This window comes from Folsomia candida, unplaced genomic scaffold (genome assembly GCF_002217175.1).
Source record: "Folsomia candida strain VU population unplaced genomic scaffold, ASM221717v1 Fcan01_Sc015, whole genome shotgun sequence".
Lineage (NCBI taxonomy): Eukaryota > Metazoa > Arthropoda > Collembola > Entomobryomorpha > Isotomidae > Folsomia > Folsomia candida.
The window spans coordinates 3,006,119-3,024,170 of NW_019091207.1; the positions used below are offsets into that span (position 1 = coordinate 3,006,119).

The 18,052-nt window shown below is 36.0% G+C and overlaps 1 protein-coding gene across 1 annotated transcript; it reads right to left on the minus strand.

Annotated features, from left to right (window-relative positions):
* Positions 1–7,821: 7,821 nt before the first annotated feature.
* LOC110856383 (uncharacterized protein F54H12.2-like) lies at positions 7,822–9,123 on the minus strand. Its single transcript, XM_022104870.1, has one exon. It carries the CDS (start codon positions 9,121–9,123, stop codon positions 7,822–7,824), a length of 1,302 nt encoding a protein of 433 aa, XP_021960562.1.
* Positions 9,124–18,052: the final 8,929 nt, after the last annotated feature.

The window sequence follows — 18,052 nt, forward strand, 5'->3', positions numbered from 1 at the left end:
CCTGTCCTTCAATTTGCATTTGACGATGTTATGAAAAAACCGTATGGTTATCTTGTAATAGATTTAAGTCAGACACAAGACGAGCGTTACAGGTTTAGGTCAAGTTTATTTGAGGAAGATTGTATAATATACACAAAGAATGGTTAAATTAAGTTTGCTTAGAACTCGAAGTAGCATGATCTATCAAGTTCTTTCGATATGCAATTACTGAAATGTCCACCAAATCCTTTAGAAAACAAGCTAGAGATGCCGAGTTGATTTGAATTTTCTGCTCAAGTCCCTCAATCGTCTGGCTAATCGTGATGAGCGTGTTTCCTTTGGTTGATTCAGTACTTAAAACGTATGAACGACTTCTTTTTTGTATGCATTTTCGTTTAGGTAAATGAATAAGAGTGTCAAAAAACTCTGCATCAGATATGCTCTCTGGTGGTGATGCCATAATGAAGTCAAAACTACAAATGATTACAATATTTACATTTTATTGATATAAAAACCAAAAAGAGCGCGAGCTCAGGGACCTAGGTATAGATATGGCAATAAGCCAAAGTTGTATATGTTTACATAGGAATATATATGGCAATAAGCCAAAGTTGTATATGTTTACATAGGAATATATATGGCAATAAGCCAAAGTTGTATATGTTAACATAGGAATATATATGGCAATAAGCCAAAGTTGTATATGTTTACATAGATTTGCCATATTGGCATATATATGGCAATAAGCCATATGTTGTATATGTTTACATAGATTTGCCATATTGGCATACTTAGCATAAGGTTAAGCCCGGCGCGTCCCACGAAGCGTGATCACCAGCAGAATGCTCACAAATTCCACACTGTATACCATAAACATCGAGTGGGGGTGGTCCTGAAGGGCAGCCCTTGTGTTGTCGATAACCTTGCACATCATCCTGGGCAATAAATCGTTGGGTAAGAAACCTGTGCTTTATTCGGCTTTCCATCTTGGATAGAGTTGGCTCCTTATTTTTGTCAAATGGGGCAATACCCGTCCACTGCCTAAATGGGTATGTTTTCGGTTTGTACTGGAGTGGAAGTTCGGGATTGGTCAGATATGTCCCCCTCTTGTGTTGCGTATTATTCATATCCTCCAGCAAACTCTGACACTCACTTGAAAAAAATGCAATGTCCCGCGATGAGGCAGGCGAGTCACGAGCAACCAGTACTAAATTTAGTGCCAAATGTAGCACTGATTCAATTTCAACTTCAATACTTCCAGTCGCATTCTCCAAAACAACACGGTCACTCAAAAAATGAAGAGGAGAATACGAGTTGCCATGGAGTTTGTACGCTCCATGTTTCAGAAAAGTTTGCAAAAGTCCAAAGGACTCTTGAACCGGAAAAACTTTTTGATCGTTCGACGACTCCATCGCAACTGAAGGTTTACAGGCTAGTATCTTGCACTTTATAGCTCGGCTGCAACGTTTTCTTTTCACTCTTGGGTATATTCTTGTTGCATCCTTCAAAATACGTTTTAATAAGGTCTTCTTGAGGTTTTAATGGACATGGAGTCTTTACGTCAAACGGACGAACCCAATTATCCCTGTTATACTGAGAAGGTCGGGGTTTGCCTTCAAGCATAGCTTTAGAACTTCTTCTATATTCTTCCAAATCTTCGTACCGAAAAGGTCTTGAGAGGCCAGCTTCAAGCATGCGTAGTGAAATGTCAAAGAGTTGAAGTTGATGAAATTCCACACGTCCAGTGTCGTTCATCAAGACATAAAGACTCCGTGGTGCGCACTCGGCTATTCCATTAGCCGAAACCAAATATTGACCGTCCTTTGGATATAGCGATAGATAACCTCCACACGTTTCATAAAATTGAAAATGATTGGCGTAAAGCATGGGGTTCACAACTATTGTACCGTCCGAGTTAGAGTGTAAGGATTTCTTGCGAGGTAGTTTTGACGGTTTGGGTTTTCTAAATTTTTCCACGTCTGGTCGACGTTTTTTCTTTATGTTATCCTTCTCCATACTTGAGTTGTTGTTGTTGCGTGAACGTTTGAAGCAAAACTAGTTGAATTCGGCATTATTTCGTGCTTTATATTCTCGAAAAAATATATAAGAAACTCACGATAGTACGCCATACAGTAAACTAGTGTCACAATAAAAAACATTCCAACAAAGAGAATAAGTACAACGCACAAACAGCCGAGCACTGCTTGACAGAATTCAAGCATACAACGTTCACACTTTGTCTTTTTTCGACGGGGGGTCTCCATCCTAACGTTTTTAGACTAGTCCAAGAGTAACATATGTAAAGTTTTTAGTAGTGTCAATATGATGATCTAATACTATACGTAAGCTGGCAAATGTTCCTATATACATGATATAACTTGTAACAAAAATAAGACAGGAAATGCAAAGGATTATGAACGAGTAAAAACGTTCTATAAACGTTTTTACTGACTGAGCTACAGACTCCATTACTATGGTCACAAACTGCAAAACTCAAATGATTGTTTTACTGTATGTAAACTTGCTTTTTAGTCAAGTCCCACGAACTTGAAAGGAAAAGGTCTGGTAACCACAAAATGATGATCCAACACTATACGTATTGTAGCAAATGAACCACTATATATAATGTAACTGAGTACCAAAAGAAAGCAAGAAATGAATATGAAAATGTATGAGTTTCGTTCAACAAACGTTTTCGTCTTTGATGCTTCCATGCTCCTTGGATAGCTGTATCATGCAAATACAAGATTCAAACTGATTACAAAACAATGGTGTGTATACCAATTTATTTACTCTTGAAAAAAAATCAAATAATTACATTTTTGTCAATTGCAGGCAGTTACATTTTTCTGGAACGAAAAAAACTGGAACCGTAACTTCACCTAAATCTACATAGTCCTTCATCCATGTCTGCCCCTCTGAATCCACCAGCCAGGCGTTCTTCCGCTTTCCATTGGTATTGGGTGGAAAATCACCATACTTTGCTACCCGTTTCCATTTTCGCAACTCAAAGTATTTTGCTGGCCAGTTACCACGAAATTGGTGATGGGGATGCATGCATGGCTTTGCGTCCTTCCCATCTGTAATGGTCTTGTCATTTGGTTCTTCCTCGCCATCCTTGGGTTTGCATAGCTCCTCCAAAACTCCTTCCCAAATCTTTACGTCTTGATTTGCTTCAGTACGAAACTTTTGCCAAATCTGCCCCGTTTCGTCAATCCCAAAAACGTAGACCCCCTCTTTCTCGGCTATGTCTGCCCAGTCATCTTCCGCAACTGGTGTCCATCCAGACGTCTCATAGTACTCAGCCATCATCATTATGTCAAACTTGGGCTTGGTTGGTTTTGTACGTTTTCGAATTTCACGCAACATCCTCTTCTTGGCACACATTTCGGCTGGTGAGATAATGCCATAATTCTGCAACGGATGTTCGTATAAATTCAACAGCCATGGGTTGAGCAGGATATCAGTTTGGATTTCACAACCCAGCACTTTTCTTTCTTCATCTTCTTCATCTTCATCTTTGGCTTGGTTAAAGTCGGGAATTGAAACACTAACCCAGTTATTCATAACATAAAACTTGGGCGTGGCTCCCTCTCGAACTTCGTTGAATCCAAGCTTCATCATTTCACCTTTCAATCTTTCGTAGGTGTTTGCCATGTGGAGATCTTCACAGGCGTACAGGATTTCGCTTAAAAATCGTTCAAAGCATTGGAAAAATGCAATGTATCGACCCTCATCGCCAACCACGAGAGGGAATGCAGCCTTGACAATTTTGTGGATAACATCCCATGAATCGTCAAGTTTGAGATTAACGGACACTCCTTCTTGCTTGATAAACACATAGTAGTCGTCATTGAAGGGGCTTACCCAAATGGCTGGATTCTCACTTCTATACGCAAGCTTGCTTTCTTTGAATCCATGTTCTTCAGCCTCTTCGTAGAGCATTCGGCTCGCAAAGAAAGGGAACTCTTGGTACATCTGCATGCAAAGCGTACTCAGTTGGACTCGTATAGCAGGATCCTTGTGCATTGCTCCAACGAGTCGTTTAATCACGTAGAAACAGGTTGGCAGATCCAAGTAGATGCACTTTTTCTTTCTTTCAATTACAATTTGGATCTTTTCAAGTAACTCGTTAGAATACACGAGAATACATTGGATGATCCGATCATCTTCAATCTTTATTTTCTTGTCGTCGGTTGCAAGAGTAGAGGTTTCCAATTCTCGCTTGTCAGCTCGGGTTGCAGAAGATTGGGTGGGGTTGGCACTTGGGGTTGCAGCAGACGTCGGAAAAGTGGGGTTGCCCTTCTCTTCTTGGTTTGGGGAAGCAGGGGAATTTGGGGGTGGGACAATTCCCGAAATGTTGGATTGTTTTGTAGCCATAATGATTTTCGAAAACTTGGTTGGGTTTACAAACTTGATGATTACTTTGTGAAAGTAGAGTAAAGACTGTACTGACGACTGAAAAATTCACTCGCTTCTTATAGTGGAGGAGACGTTTTTCCACCAATGCTATTGTAATAGTGGTCAACAGCATCGATTGGCTGTGAATACAACATTGGAGGGGTTATGGATCTTTTATCGTCCGTTTCGTAAAAGGTCGGTAGTGCGATGGAGAATCTTTTCAAGTCTTCAACTTCTCTTTCGTTGTGCTCCTGTATTAGTCGTGTTATTTCAGAACGTAGTGTGAGTGCAGACAAAACGTTTCCTCCATTTTTCATGTAAAACGTTAGCAATTGTTCACATAGTCGAGGCACTTCATGAATGTCAAACTCAATGCGGTTCGTCTCCTTGGAAAGATTTATTGTTGTGTTTGTACTTGTTTTCTTAAACCAAGCTTTAAGTTTCATGAAACGTTCTTGCTCTGTTTGGGACTCTTCCTCCAACCTCGACTGAAAAGGAATTCCTCTGTTGTATAACCTTGGGCTAAGTAGGTAGTCCATTGTCCTGCTTCGTCAAACGATTACTGATTATAATATAGTGTGCTGTTCTTCCTTTTTGTATTTTTCTGGAAACGTTTCTAGATATACAATCCCGCATTGAATGCATTAAAGCATCCAATTTGGGCTCTCTAAATAGTTATGATAACGTTTTGTAGTTTTCTTACACGAGTCACACTTTCGTCCAACACTTGATAATGCAAACTCAATATCAAAAACTTCTATAGAGTTATTCTCGTTGCTCGGATTATCAACTTGAGAAGAACAGCACAAGGATTTGGCACAAATACAACAATTGGACTTGAACCTAGCAAATATGCCAGAGATCTGTGATACTAGTCCTCTTATGCACTCCATCATATTTTTTGCATTTCTTCTCGGTAGAATCCTCCTTCCAAAATGTCTCCTTTAAGATCACGAAGAATATATGTACGGGGGAATATCGTTTTTATTTCGTTAACTATAAACTTTTCTTTATTGAAATTAGCTGAAGCACCTTTTTCGAATATTTTCTTCACTTTTGAGATTAAGACAACGTCATTCACTTTGAATTTTTCTTGACGAGTATCCGTTGCTCCAATTAATTTGTTGTATAAGCGCGCAAACACAATTTGCTCGTTCTTCTTGTTAACTTCCTTTGGTGCACACTTTATACTTCTGTGATATGAAGAGTTGTAGTTGTTTTCAAGATCTGATAGTCGATCAACAAATTTAGTTGTTTCATAGTTTGTCATAAATCTATGAATTTTTTCCAAAATTGTGCGATTGAACCTCTCAACCACGCAAGATTTGAGTTCTGACTGAACTGAAAACAATTTTATCCCAAGATCCTCAAGGAATTCTTTACAATGAACGTTATAAAACTCACGCCCAAGATCAACTTGTATGCGAAGAGGCAGTCCTTTGCTTCTTTTAAAAATCTTTTCAATACCTTTCATTACAACTAGACCACTCTTATTTTTGAGCGGTTCAATATATCCTCGCTTGGAAAAAATATCTATTGCCGTAAGGAAAAAATGCGTGTTGTAATTGGTCTTTGAATATTTAGAAACATCCATCAGGTCCATTCCCCACTGATCGTTTATGTGCTTTACGTATACCACACGTCTCGGAAAAATCTTTCTACGAGACCGGTGTAACGTATAAGCAGGAATAGTTTTCAAAACGTTTTCGATTTCTCGACGAGATTCTTTTCATTTTCCAGACTTTATGAAACCTCCTAGTCCGCTCAAGGAGCCTGGGTTCTTGACGTTTAGGTAGGAGGACTTAATCCTTGCTGCACTTGCTGAACCCATTATCATAACTGACTACTATATAAAACCAACGTTTGCAGATATAGGGCATAGTCATGATAAGGACTCTGACTGATTATGGCTCCGAAAAATCGTGTTAAGCTCCATGCTTCTTACTTGCATCGTCTATGTAGGAGCAAACCCAAGGACAGAAAACTGCTTATAAATAAAGCAACAGGAGAACAAATTCGTTCCATTTGTGAACTTTGCCTCAATCTAAACAACAGAAATATTCCTGTGACAAAGGCTCAGAAAAATAAATTATTGCGACACAAGACTGCCATACAAAAACTTTGTTTAAAGTCACCAATCAAAAGTAAAAAGAAGTACTTGTGTCAAAAAGGGGGCTTCTTCCTGTGCTAGTTCCGATTTTAACCACATTAGTTGGTGGACTTGTTGGAAAATGGCTAGAAAAATGAAAGTGGTACCAGAAAGTTGGTTCAAGAAAATCTTGGCGTTGAATTCTCAACAAGATGTTGACTTGGATCTTGAAGAGAAACTGAAAGCTGAGAAAACCAACATTTTTGGAAACTCTACAATACCTGACGAAGTAAAGATCTTGCTTTTGCAAAATTTAAATTTATAACTTATTGATAACTTATTGATAACAAGAGGCAGGATGACAAAAAGCCACTACTTGTGAAGAATGCAGAGAACGAAACTGCTACTGAACAGCCCTCAACAGTGATTTCAAAACCAACACGTGAAGTTTCAGGTGCTACTCTAGATGTGCTTTTAAATAACACAACTGGACGGGGACGGAAAATTCTCGAGTTTCTTCAAGCAAATGGTGTAAAAATAACTGCTGATAAGGTTATTGTAAATGATGTGACATATACGTTGAAGAAGATGAACGCGCTTCTCGTTGGATTATGTCATGGATTCTCGGCAAAATCCACTCTCAAATCGGATCCATCAATGTTGAATTTGCTGCAGTTTATAAAGTCCAAGTCCCCTTCAGCCGATCTCTTTCCAACCAGCGTCACCAATTTACCAACCAATTTATTGTCAAGCAGAAGGGGAGTGGTCTGAAAAGAAAGCAGCTGAAGAAGAAGACAAAGAAGCAGAGTGCATGGATTCAAAAGAAGGTGCACGAACACAGGATTAACAAATTGACGAGGAAAATGCAAAAGTGGAACCCATTTTAATTTCGTACAAAATTTATTGAATTTTGATGAATTTTCTTGTTACAACATTTTTGATTTAATAAATGAATCTTGTTATTTATAAATTCTTTGACTAATCTATCATTTTTAGAATAATCCTTTGAAAAATTACTGTACACATTTCTTACACTAAAACCATTTACTCGTTTCCATAAAAACCAAATTGAGTAGTGCCCGCATACGTTACTGTTTGGAGATTGTAATTGGACACAATTTTGTATTGCACCAGTTCCATGTTGTTCGATAAATTCACGAAAATTACTTGAAAAAACATGCATGTCCAGTGTTCGCCTGGATGAGAAGTGGGACGGTTATTGATTACAATAGCAATAGGATAATGTTCTAAAACAAGTTCATCCAACTCATCACAGGCACAAACATCAAAGGTAATTTTATTTTTACAAAACAGTCCTGCTAGAATTCGGTAAATCTGATCCGTGTTCATTTTTACATGGAGTAGTCCTTAAAGTAAATATGTCGATTCTTGTCAACGTACAAAACTGATTGATAATCACAATGACAAAGAACTGTTAGGGCAGACGTAGTTGCATTTCGTAACTTTATCTCGATTTTCACACTTCCATGTCTTGGTATGGCGAACCCATCATGTTGGTGTCTCAAGTCAAAAACATAGAGAGTTTTTCCAGTTTTAAAAATATCGAACGTTAGTTCTATTCCAGTGTCAAGATTTGATAGACCCAGTCCCGAAAATACGCTAAAGTACGCTTCAATACTTTTCTTATTATCGAAATCAAGTTCAAACGTTTGAGATGTTACTTGCTCAGAGTTCACGGTTACAGTGATGCTTGATATATCTGCTTGAAGAAAGTTAAATGGGTTTTCATTGTAATGTCCGTGTACAGCTTTACTCGAGACGATGCCGACTACAAGACGATCTGGCAAAAGACCCGTAATTAGACTCTCGTTTGTATACTGTAGTGTTCCGGCAGATAGGGAAAATGATTTCATGTCTCCTCTTCGCATTGGATAGCATGCAGGTTGACCCTTTTCCATTAATCTTAAATGTCCCATTGTAATTGATGGAAGTAGAGTATGCTTTTGGACAACAAATTTAGCTTCCATAATGTGAAGTTGTGCTGCATCTTGTGCTGATCCGGAGGTCTTGCTTAGCAGACAAAAACTGTCTGGTGCTCGATATAGTACAATTTTTATATCAATTCCTGGGATGCAAAATCGGTTTTGGTTAAATATATCCGTCTTCAGTTTTCCACACAGTTCAAACACTTTGCTATTATTTGCCAGTTTCTCTCGAGTTTTCCACCCTTCATCTCCTGTGGTTGGATCTGCTTCTTTGTGATACAGAGCAGCCATTGCTTGAGTCTTGGTATACTCTTTGCCAAAAGATAGCAGAGTCTCCAAGTAAGCCTTGTATGGGTATAATGAAGTTGGGGAAGTGATTTGCGTATCATTAAAATAAATAGCAACTTGACTAAACATTGAATGTAGAAAATTGTTAACTGGCGCAGTATCAGTTTGAGCAGCATCCCTATCAGCTCCCTTGCTATCTACAATCTTGCAGCGAATATAGAGTTGTGTTTCAGAAAAGTCAATGTATTGTGAATCATTTCCTTGAATAATAAATGTCAGAGGAGTGGATCGATCTGAAATGTTTGTTATTGGATGATAATCAACTCGGTGTGAGCTGGCAAGAGTCAAGTCGTAGCCGGGTTCAGAGAATAGATCAGTCTCTGACCGAATAAAGTTAACAATTTGCTTTGGTTTAGCCATTTTCTCAATCAAACAAGGATGGTTTGGAAATAAGCTTTCGTCTTGACGATTTCTTCTTCTTCTTCTTCGTTTTCGACTTTGATTTTAAACGTTTGAGAGGTTTACGTTTTGGCTTTCGTTTGATTTTACGTTTTGTTGGTTTACGAGTTCTTGCTTGACGTTTTCGAACTCTCCTCCTTCGTCTAATCCTACCACCAGACTGGTTGAGTAAATTCGTTCCAGCCTCTTTTAAGGCACTCATTGCATTCGAACGCAAAGAATCTTTGAAAGATTGCTTATTATTTATAACATCCATTGCGATATTTTTAACTGCTGACTTTATGGGAGGCACAACGTGTGGTAACAGTGATTTTACAAAAGGTAGTAAACGACTGGTTATGGCGCCAAAAACTCCACCAAGACCAGCTCCCTTTTGTCGATAATAACTTGCCTTATAAGCCAATGATCCTCCAATCTGAGGTTCGTAGGCTTGGTAGTAATCATCATAATCGTTTTCTGAATACATTTTAGAAACGTTTTCTTCTAAAATGAAGTGTAGCACTAAAACTTCCAAATGAGAATGGAGGAGGTTCACCAAACTCGTTCCTTATATACATGTGAATATAGTCCATGGATGGTTTTGCCACTGAGACATATTGTAAATTGTTGAACGTTTTTGAAACAATTTTATCAATATCAGTATAAGGATTTACAAACGATCTTAGGATTGGTGCTGTGGTATCGCCCACATGCTGGTTTTCGACAATGTCACAATAAATATAATATCTCGAGTTATTTGATTTAAAGTTGAATTTATAATCTGCTTGTAAGCTTGAGTTACAATGAATTTGATGAGGGAATCCAAGTATGTTGGCCATTTGCGTATTAAATTGAAAATCGTAGATAACATCTTCTTCAACTGTCCGAGTGGATAAAAGAGTATATCCGTTGTAATGTTTAAAGAAAAAGTCCTTTGTAGACATTGCTTCAAGTAAATCGTCAAATGTTTCGATATTAGTATTGTTGCAAACTGTTATCCATTCATCCTGAGTTTTATACTCGGAATATGTATTATTTTTAAACAAGTCAAGTGACACAATATTATTATAAATTGTTTTGTTTTCATTTACGGGGCTATTAATGTCATTACTTTTTATTAACACTTTGTACAATTCATCGCCCTTTCCAAAACGAATTGGTGTAGATGGATAAGCACATTCTACCAAGGCTACTTCGTACGAGTTGGGCTCCAAAATTATTGGTGAGCATAACCAATTTCTAAAGCTTGATATCGTATTATCTTGAAAGTGAGAAAATGAGGAGTTGCTCTCAATGTGAACATAAAAGGACGACATGATGACGTTTCTTCAATTCTGAGGACTAAACTCGTGTGACGTTCACAAAATTTTTGTAAGCCATTTTATAGTCAATTTTCGGGGTTTTTATTAATCGTCGAACATGTAACAAGCAAACCCAGCAATCAGTTTTATTTTGGATTTCGTACTCTGACAATTCGGTTTCGTAACCGTCTTGAGATAAGGTTTGGTTTGATTTTCCACTTTCAATTATAGAATATGAGCAGATTATTACGAGTAACGTTATATCAAATGCCAAGATAAAAATGCTCAACCAAACTAAATGTTTGGGCACACAGTAGAAAGGCATTTTTAAACTTGAAGACTCTGCGAGTAACTAAGAATTGAATGAGTATTACTTGTCTATATACAGGTAAAATGATTCGTTGATGGTTTTTAAGATAAGTGGGGAATTTGAGACAATTGGGGTAAATTGAGATACTTGAATAAAATGAGACAAATAGGGTAAATTGAGACATTTTTGATAATTTAGTCTCAAACGTCCCGCCATCATTTCTTCTCAACCCATGTACCCCCATCTGAAAGATTTTTTTCCATAAGAAACACATTGTTGGGGTAATTTGAGATTTTGGGTAATTTTAGTAATTTGGGGTAATCAGAGACACCAGGATAATCTATGCCACGGGGGTAAACTGAGATATTTGGGGCAATTTGAGAAGTCCCGCCATTATTTTTCGACACATGAAAATGCATCTGAGACTTTGGTTACTATAAGCAGTCAGCATATCCTTGCAATACATACCCATGCTATAAAGGCCTTGTGGCGAGAAGCCCTAACCGTCTTTTTCCCTCATAAGGCAATGTATGGTGGCGAGAACCCGTATTTTTTCCCGTAAGGAAAAGTATGTGGCGAGGAGCCCTCTTTTTCCTCATAAGAAGTGTGTGATGAGGACCCGTCTTTTTTCCCATAAGAAATAGAGTGGGCGAGAAATCCGTGGCTTCTCCCATAAGAAATAAAGCGGGCGAGAAATCTTTGGCTTCTCCCATAAGAAATAAAGCGGGCGAGAAATCTTTGGCTTCTCCCATAAGAAATAAAGCGGGCGAGAAATCTTTGGCTTCTCCCATAAGAAATAAAGCGGGCGAGAAATCTTTGGCTTCTCCCATAAGAAATAAAGCGGCTATAAGCAGTCAGCATATCCTTGCAATACATACCCATGCTATAAAGGCCTTGTGGCGAGAAGCCCTAACCGTCTTTTTCCCTCATAAGGCAATGTATGGTGGCGAGAACCCGTATTCTTTCCTGTAAGGAAAAGTATGTGGCGAGGAGCCCTCTTTTTCCTCATAAGAAGTGTGTGATGAGGACCCGTCTTTTTTCCCATAAGAAATAGAGTGGGCGAGAAATCCGTGGCTTCTCCCATAAGAAATAAAGTGGGTGAGAAATCCGTGGCTTCTCCCATAAGAAATAAAGCGGGCGAGAAATCTTTGGCTTCTCCCATAAGAAATAAAGTGGGTGAGAAATCTTTGGCTTCTCCCATAAGAAATAAAGCGGGCGAGAAATCCTTGGCGAGAAAACCTAGCCAAGGATTTCCCCATAAGAAATAAAGCGGGCGAGAAATCTTTGGCGAAAAAACCTAGCCAAGGATTTCCCCATAAGAAATAAAGCGGGCGAGAAATCTTTGGCGAAAAAACCTAGACACTTCTACTACTTTAATTTTTTTTCTGCACAATTTTTGTACAGTAAAATCAACAAACTCGCAAAAACATAACCCTTAATGCCCCTTTTTACTAATCATGATTTTATATATTTCAAGTTGCGGGTTTTTATCGACGCAAAATTTTTAAATTATGGAATTTTCGAAACTTTAATTGTCAAGGGGCAATTATGCATTATGAAATTTGTATAACGAAAAGAAGGAGTCTTTAGGAAATATGAATGAAAAAACATAAAAATGAAAATTTTCACAAAATTTGTATTTTTGAATTTTATACCCTGGATTTCTTGCAATCATATTAGCATTGTCTTATTAGCAATGTTATTAGCAAATATCAAAAAAATTACAATTAAAAAAAGTTATCAAACACCGCATTAAAATTACCCAGAAATTGCTCATCTTTGATATAAATAATTGCAAAAAGTATAAGAGTTGAATAATATATAGTCAGTCGTAAGTAATTTATTTGGAAATTTAGCCAACAATAAAATTTCTGAACAATTTGTTGGATATGGATGCCGAATTTGTGTATTTTAATTTTACTACAACAAGCTCATCAAAGTGGAAGCAGATAAGATTGTGGCGTGAAAATTTTTTGATTTGCGGATTTAGAAACTTGTATTTGCGAAATATTTAATAATGTCAAACTTGATTTTACAAAAAAATACTTTGCAAAATGTTAGTTATCTTCTTCGTAATCTTTGAAAATTTGTAATTACTAACAATGGAGGCGCAAACCATGTTCAGCCCAGATAATTTTTTGACCTTATTAGTTTGAAAGAGCAAGTCTTTACAAACAACATTTGGCTCGGCACTTGAGCAGATGAGCAAAATTCAGCACTTTCTGGGTGCCGCAAGTTCGCAAAAACGTACGAAGTTGAGCTCGCGCTGGGCATTGCCCGAAAAATCGTGCGTTTTGCGAACTTGCGGCGCCCATAACGTGCTGAAATTTGCGCATCTGCCCAAGTGCCGAGCCAAATGTTGTTTGTAAAGACTTGCTCTTTCAAACTAATAAGGTCAAAAAATTATCTGGGCTGAACATGGTTTGCGCCTCCATTGTAAGTTTACAGAATTTACTGATGTCAAGCTCGAGTTAACTGAACCGTCAATTTAGATTAGTTTTAAATTTGATAAAGTTTAATATCGTAGTTACACAATTAAATCTGATATTTCAAAGTGACGATATAAAATTAAGGTTCTAAGTTATTGATAAACTAAAAAAAACTTTTTGTGACGAGTTTTGTTCTAAAAAAAATTGACAAAAAACGAAATGCTGGGTTGACTTCAATGTGTGTGACTACTATTCAATAAAAATTGTAATATCAATTTTAAAATTGGATTACCTACATGTCGATAAAAATCATTAATTTCGTTATGCGCATGAGCCAGCAATTTTTGTGCCTGCATGGGTTCGGGGTTAGGAACACGTACATCTGGTTAATAATGCTTGGCCAAAAGAAATTTTAAAAAATAGCCACATAAAGTAAAAATATAATCTTTCTAGCAATTTTTTTCTCGTCAATTTATGCAGATGGTGTATAGATACGAAAGTATGTAATTAAAGTCGGCAACAAATTGAAAATTTCATGCATAAAATCAATATCTTAATTTTAAAGTTTATTTAATAAAGTAATTCCAACAATTTATTTCTCATCAATTTTTGCAGATAACGCGTGCACTTTGGGAACGAATTATGATAAAGTGGTAACTATTCAATTTCTATCGTTATATGCACTATTAGAAATAAATCTGGTATGGTTATGCAGGTATTGATCTTTCGGTATTAAACTTGCTACCGGTTGGTATTAAAATTATACCGTCGAAAAAGATGCCTCAACCTTGCATATATTTAGGAAGTTTCGTACGCATGGAGTTCTCGCAGATATCGTAAATTTACACTATTCACGATAATTACTACAGTTACGAAGGTGACGTGAAAGAAAGAACTCCTCAGTATTTGCCCCGCTAACTCGAACATCGCAAAAGGTAAAATTAATCTTTGTATTAAAAACCAAAGGCAATTTTTAAAAATTCCAAAATCGGCGTTTCGATCGATCAATAGCATTATGCTCACAATGCGATGATGTGTTTTAGGATTTTTCATAATGCGAAGTTTGAACGAAATTATGATGGAATCGGTGAGCGAGAATTTGCATGTTGAAATTTTAAACAGGTAAATGCATAAAGAATAAATATTAATTTTCAAATTTGTAAATTGAATAAATTCGTAATAAAGAAACACTTTTTGAACAGGTGTGTCTGCACCGACAATTTCTGTCCATCTTTAGTAATAAGAAAGTAATTTTGTGAAACGAAATTGTAGTACATCCGATCAGTCGTATAAATTCTAGTTTTACGACGATTAAATATTTTTTTAGGAAATGAACCTTTAAGCCTATAGAGAACGAGATTTTTCACTAATCCAAATATTTTATGCTCGTCCGTCACAAACCTCAAATTCGTGATATGTTTTGGCCGTAGTAAATAGTACCAAAAGTGATCTCGGTGAAAGCAAAATAATATGTTCCGTCTCCAGGTCTGGACAAACATGGTGAGTGTAACGTCTGGCCTGGAATTTATTGCTGTCGACATAAATCTCGTTTCACCGCTCATCTGTCAACTTCGTCAGTGAGCTTAAAATCCTCCCATAACAAGACACACACCTCACTTTCTCTTGTCTCTCCGTCGTGTCCGTCCGTATTCTTAGTGGACATTCTCATTTGTCATAATTACACAACTTTCTCCAGGATTATGTATACAAAAGCTTGAAAAATAAAATGACCCATTTGAAAATTTTTAATTTTGTTAGTAGTTCCAGAAATTTTGATACATCTGCAGATATTTTTTTAAAAAATTTGTCATATTATCACATGTTCAATTCAAGTACCGCGACGTACACAATATTGGCCTCACTTTCTCTTATCCCCGGTTTTCTCTAACGAATTCTCATCTGACATTCTCATTAATTATGATTACACAATTTTTTCCCGAATTACAGAAAACTATGGACGCCTTAAAATTTCAGATGTTAATTTCGTAATTTGGAAAATCGTGATAAACCAACAAATTCAATTGTTTTTATTCTTTGGTTTATTTGACATTTGTGAAGTCTCACATTTCCCGGATTATGTAATTTAATCATAAAAAGTTATTTTAATTTAATATTTTTTACAATTTTAAAAATTGTGCTAGTCCACAGTATAACGAAAAAGTTGGAAATCAGCAGAAATTTATTTTTTATTTTGTCAAACTTTAACGTCAATTTAAGTACGAAAATAATTTATCTGTGTAGGTATGAGTTAGTAGATAGAGAGTCACAATAATCGTCCCCGTTATAAATTCGGAAAAATTTTGGTTTCCAGACATTCTTTTGAAATTTCCTTGAACTTGATAAATTAACATTTTATAAATTTCATCAGTTTATTAGGATACAGTGAGTAATTTTTTTATTCGGTTCCTTCTGCTTCATTGACTGCGTTTAAAAGCCGTTGCCCACTCGCTAAAGAGATGGAATAACGTATGACGTAATGAACCCCATCTTCCGGAGGAAGTCTGAAAAATTGGTGAAATACTAAATTAATAAATACATGTCTTGACATTTTTTTTGAAATTCTGGAAAATTTCAAACAAGTTGGTGTCGAAATTTTCTACAAATTTAGACAATGAAACAAATGTAGGTACTGCTGGATGCGATTTACGTATTATTGCATTGGTATAGCAAATCTTTTACTGCGCTGGTAAAAAGTACAACCAGGGAATAAAAAAAATATCAGAGTGGTAATAAACTTTAGTCGGTAACAATTTATTACCAGGGCGTTAGAGTCGCATATAGTCACCGCCAGATAATTGAGTGTAGTCAATAGATAAAATGTTAATTATGGGCTTCGTGAAAATTATTTTTACCGTTCGGTCGCAAATAGTTACCAATACGGTAGTACGTGACAATTTTTTTGTTACCAACTTATTTTAGAGATTTACCTTTTTTCAAAACCTACTAATTTATTACCTCGGCGGCAACTTGTTTTAAAATCGCTGCACTTCGGCCCGCATTTGGATCACTTAACAAGATGTGGGGATGGTTATATTCCTGGAGTTTTAGGAAATTTGTAATATATTTTGAAAATTGGATTCAACTCATTTTTCAATTACCATTAGGTATCCCTTGTCCAAAACTAAAATAGAATTCAATCTATCGAATTAATCGTGGTTTAAAAAACTGTTAAAGAAATTACGTCAATAACTTTTGCAAATTCCCGAAATTTCGTAAATTAAAGATTTATAAAGAGATATAGACGGCAAAGTGTTGCTAACTTGCCCAGATTTCGCAAAACTTTTGGCAGATTTTCTTATTTAGGATAAAAGTTTGCGAATTGCGAAAAAACTTGACGTGAGTGTGCCTGACACAAAATTGAGGTGGACCTCATTCCATTAACCAATACTTATTATAGTGTAGTCTGCAAATTTTGTTCGGATTGTTTGCTGGATGAAGTTATCGATGCCAAATTGATAAGCATGAGTATTCCAGTAATAAATACATGCTAAATAATTCGGTAACCCTGAGTAAATTCACGCAGGCCTTGGTAACATTGTAAAATCCATAAATTCTGTAAAATTACAAACTTTTACAAAACTTTACAAACATTGCTGTGGAAAATTAGGTTACAAATTTTTATAAATTTACTCCAATCTAGGGCGTCCTTTCATTTAGCACAAGTTCATAAAATTATTGAACAAAATTTTACGGAATTTTTCAAAAATTTCAAAAATTATGTGGAATTTTCGACCAATTTTAGGAAATTTCCGAATACTAGTAGTAGTATTAGTAGAGATAACATCTTATCGATGGTAACAAGCTAACTCAGTTCGCTCTGAGTTGAATTTTAAAACGACAAAAGAAAACTTTTTTCAAAATTTACCGACATAATCGATATGTCTTCATTTTCCAAGATAATTTCAAAAATCATTTACAGGAATTTTCGTGTATTTCTTCAAAACAACTCAAAATTTGGAAACGGTTGAAAATATTAATTGGGTGCTATTAGGTGCAATTATGAAATCAACATCGTATCCAGGAGAAATTTTTATTAAGAAATCAGAAGTACGAGAGAGCAAAGTTGAAATTTTAAATCTGGAGAAATTGTGTCATTTAAACGTTGGAATGACAATTTAAAAAAATCTATAGTCAAAAATATTTGTAAAAGATATTGTCAGACAATTCCTTTGTTCTATGATTTTGGTTAACAAAGCTCCAAATTTCTGTTAACTTACTCCGATCAAGGGCATCTTTTTGTTTTGTAAAAGTTTGAAAATTATTTTACAAAATTTACGAATTTTATAAGTTACCAAAGACTGCATGAATTGCCTCAAAACCTTTGGAACGAAGATGGTTAATATGTAACTAAGGAATAGATCACATTATGCCGTTGTGAGTACTTAGGATTACTTTTGCTGAATCGAAATTAAGAATTTATTTACAAAATAGTTGATTCCAAATTTAAAAAAATGAGTTGCGCTGGAAATTTCGTAGTAATGAGCCAATTCATCCAGTCCTTGGTAACTTTGTAAAATCCGTAAATTTGATAATATATTTTGCAAACTTTTATAAAAATAAAAAGACGAAACTCTATCCGTTACATGGATAAGATTTGAGCAAAAGTTTAGATTGAGAAGTGGATTGAGTTTAAATCCGAATTGGAAATATTTCTAGTGTGTCCGACGTATTTATCATAAGCAGGTAAAGCCATATGCACTGACTGTTAATAGATAAAAACCGAATTTTAAAATTCAGAAAATAGATTTTTGTAATTGTTCAAACATTGAATATGACGAAATAGTTAAAAATGCTCATTCTAAGAAATCCTTGCATTTACTAAATAATAAAATAACGTGGAAATTCACGCAGTCATTTGTAACATGTAAAAT

Excerpts from the sequence above, each read along its gene's own strand:
- LOC110856383 (XM_022104870.1), bottom strand. The coding sequence starts at position 9,123 with ATGGCTAAACCAAAGCAAATTGTTAACTTTATTCGGTCAGAGACTGAT.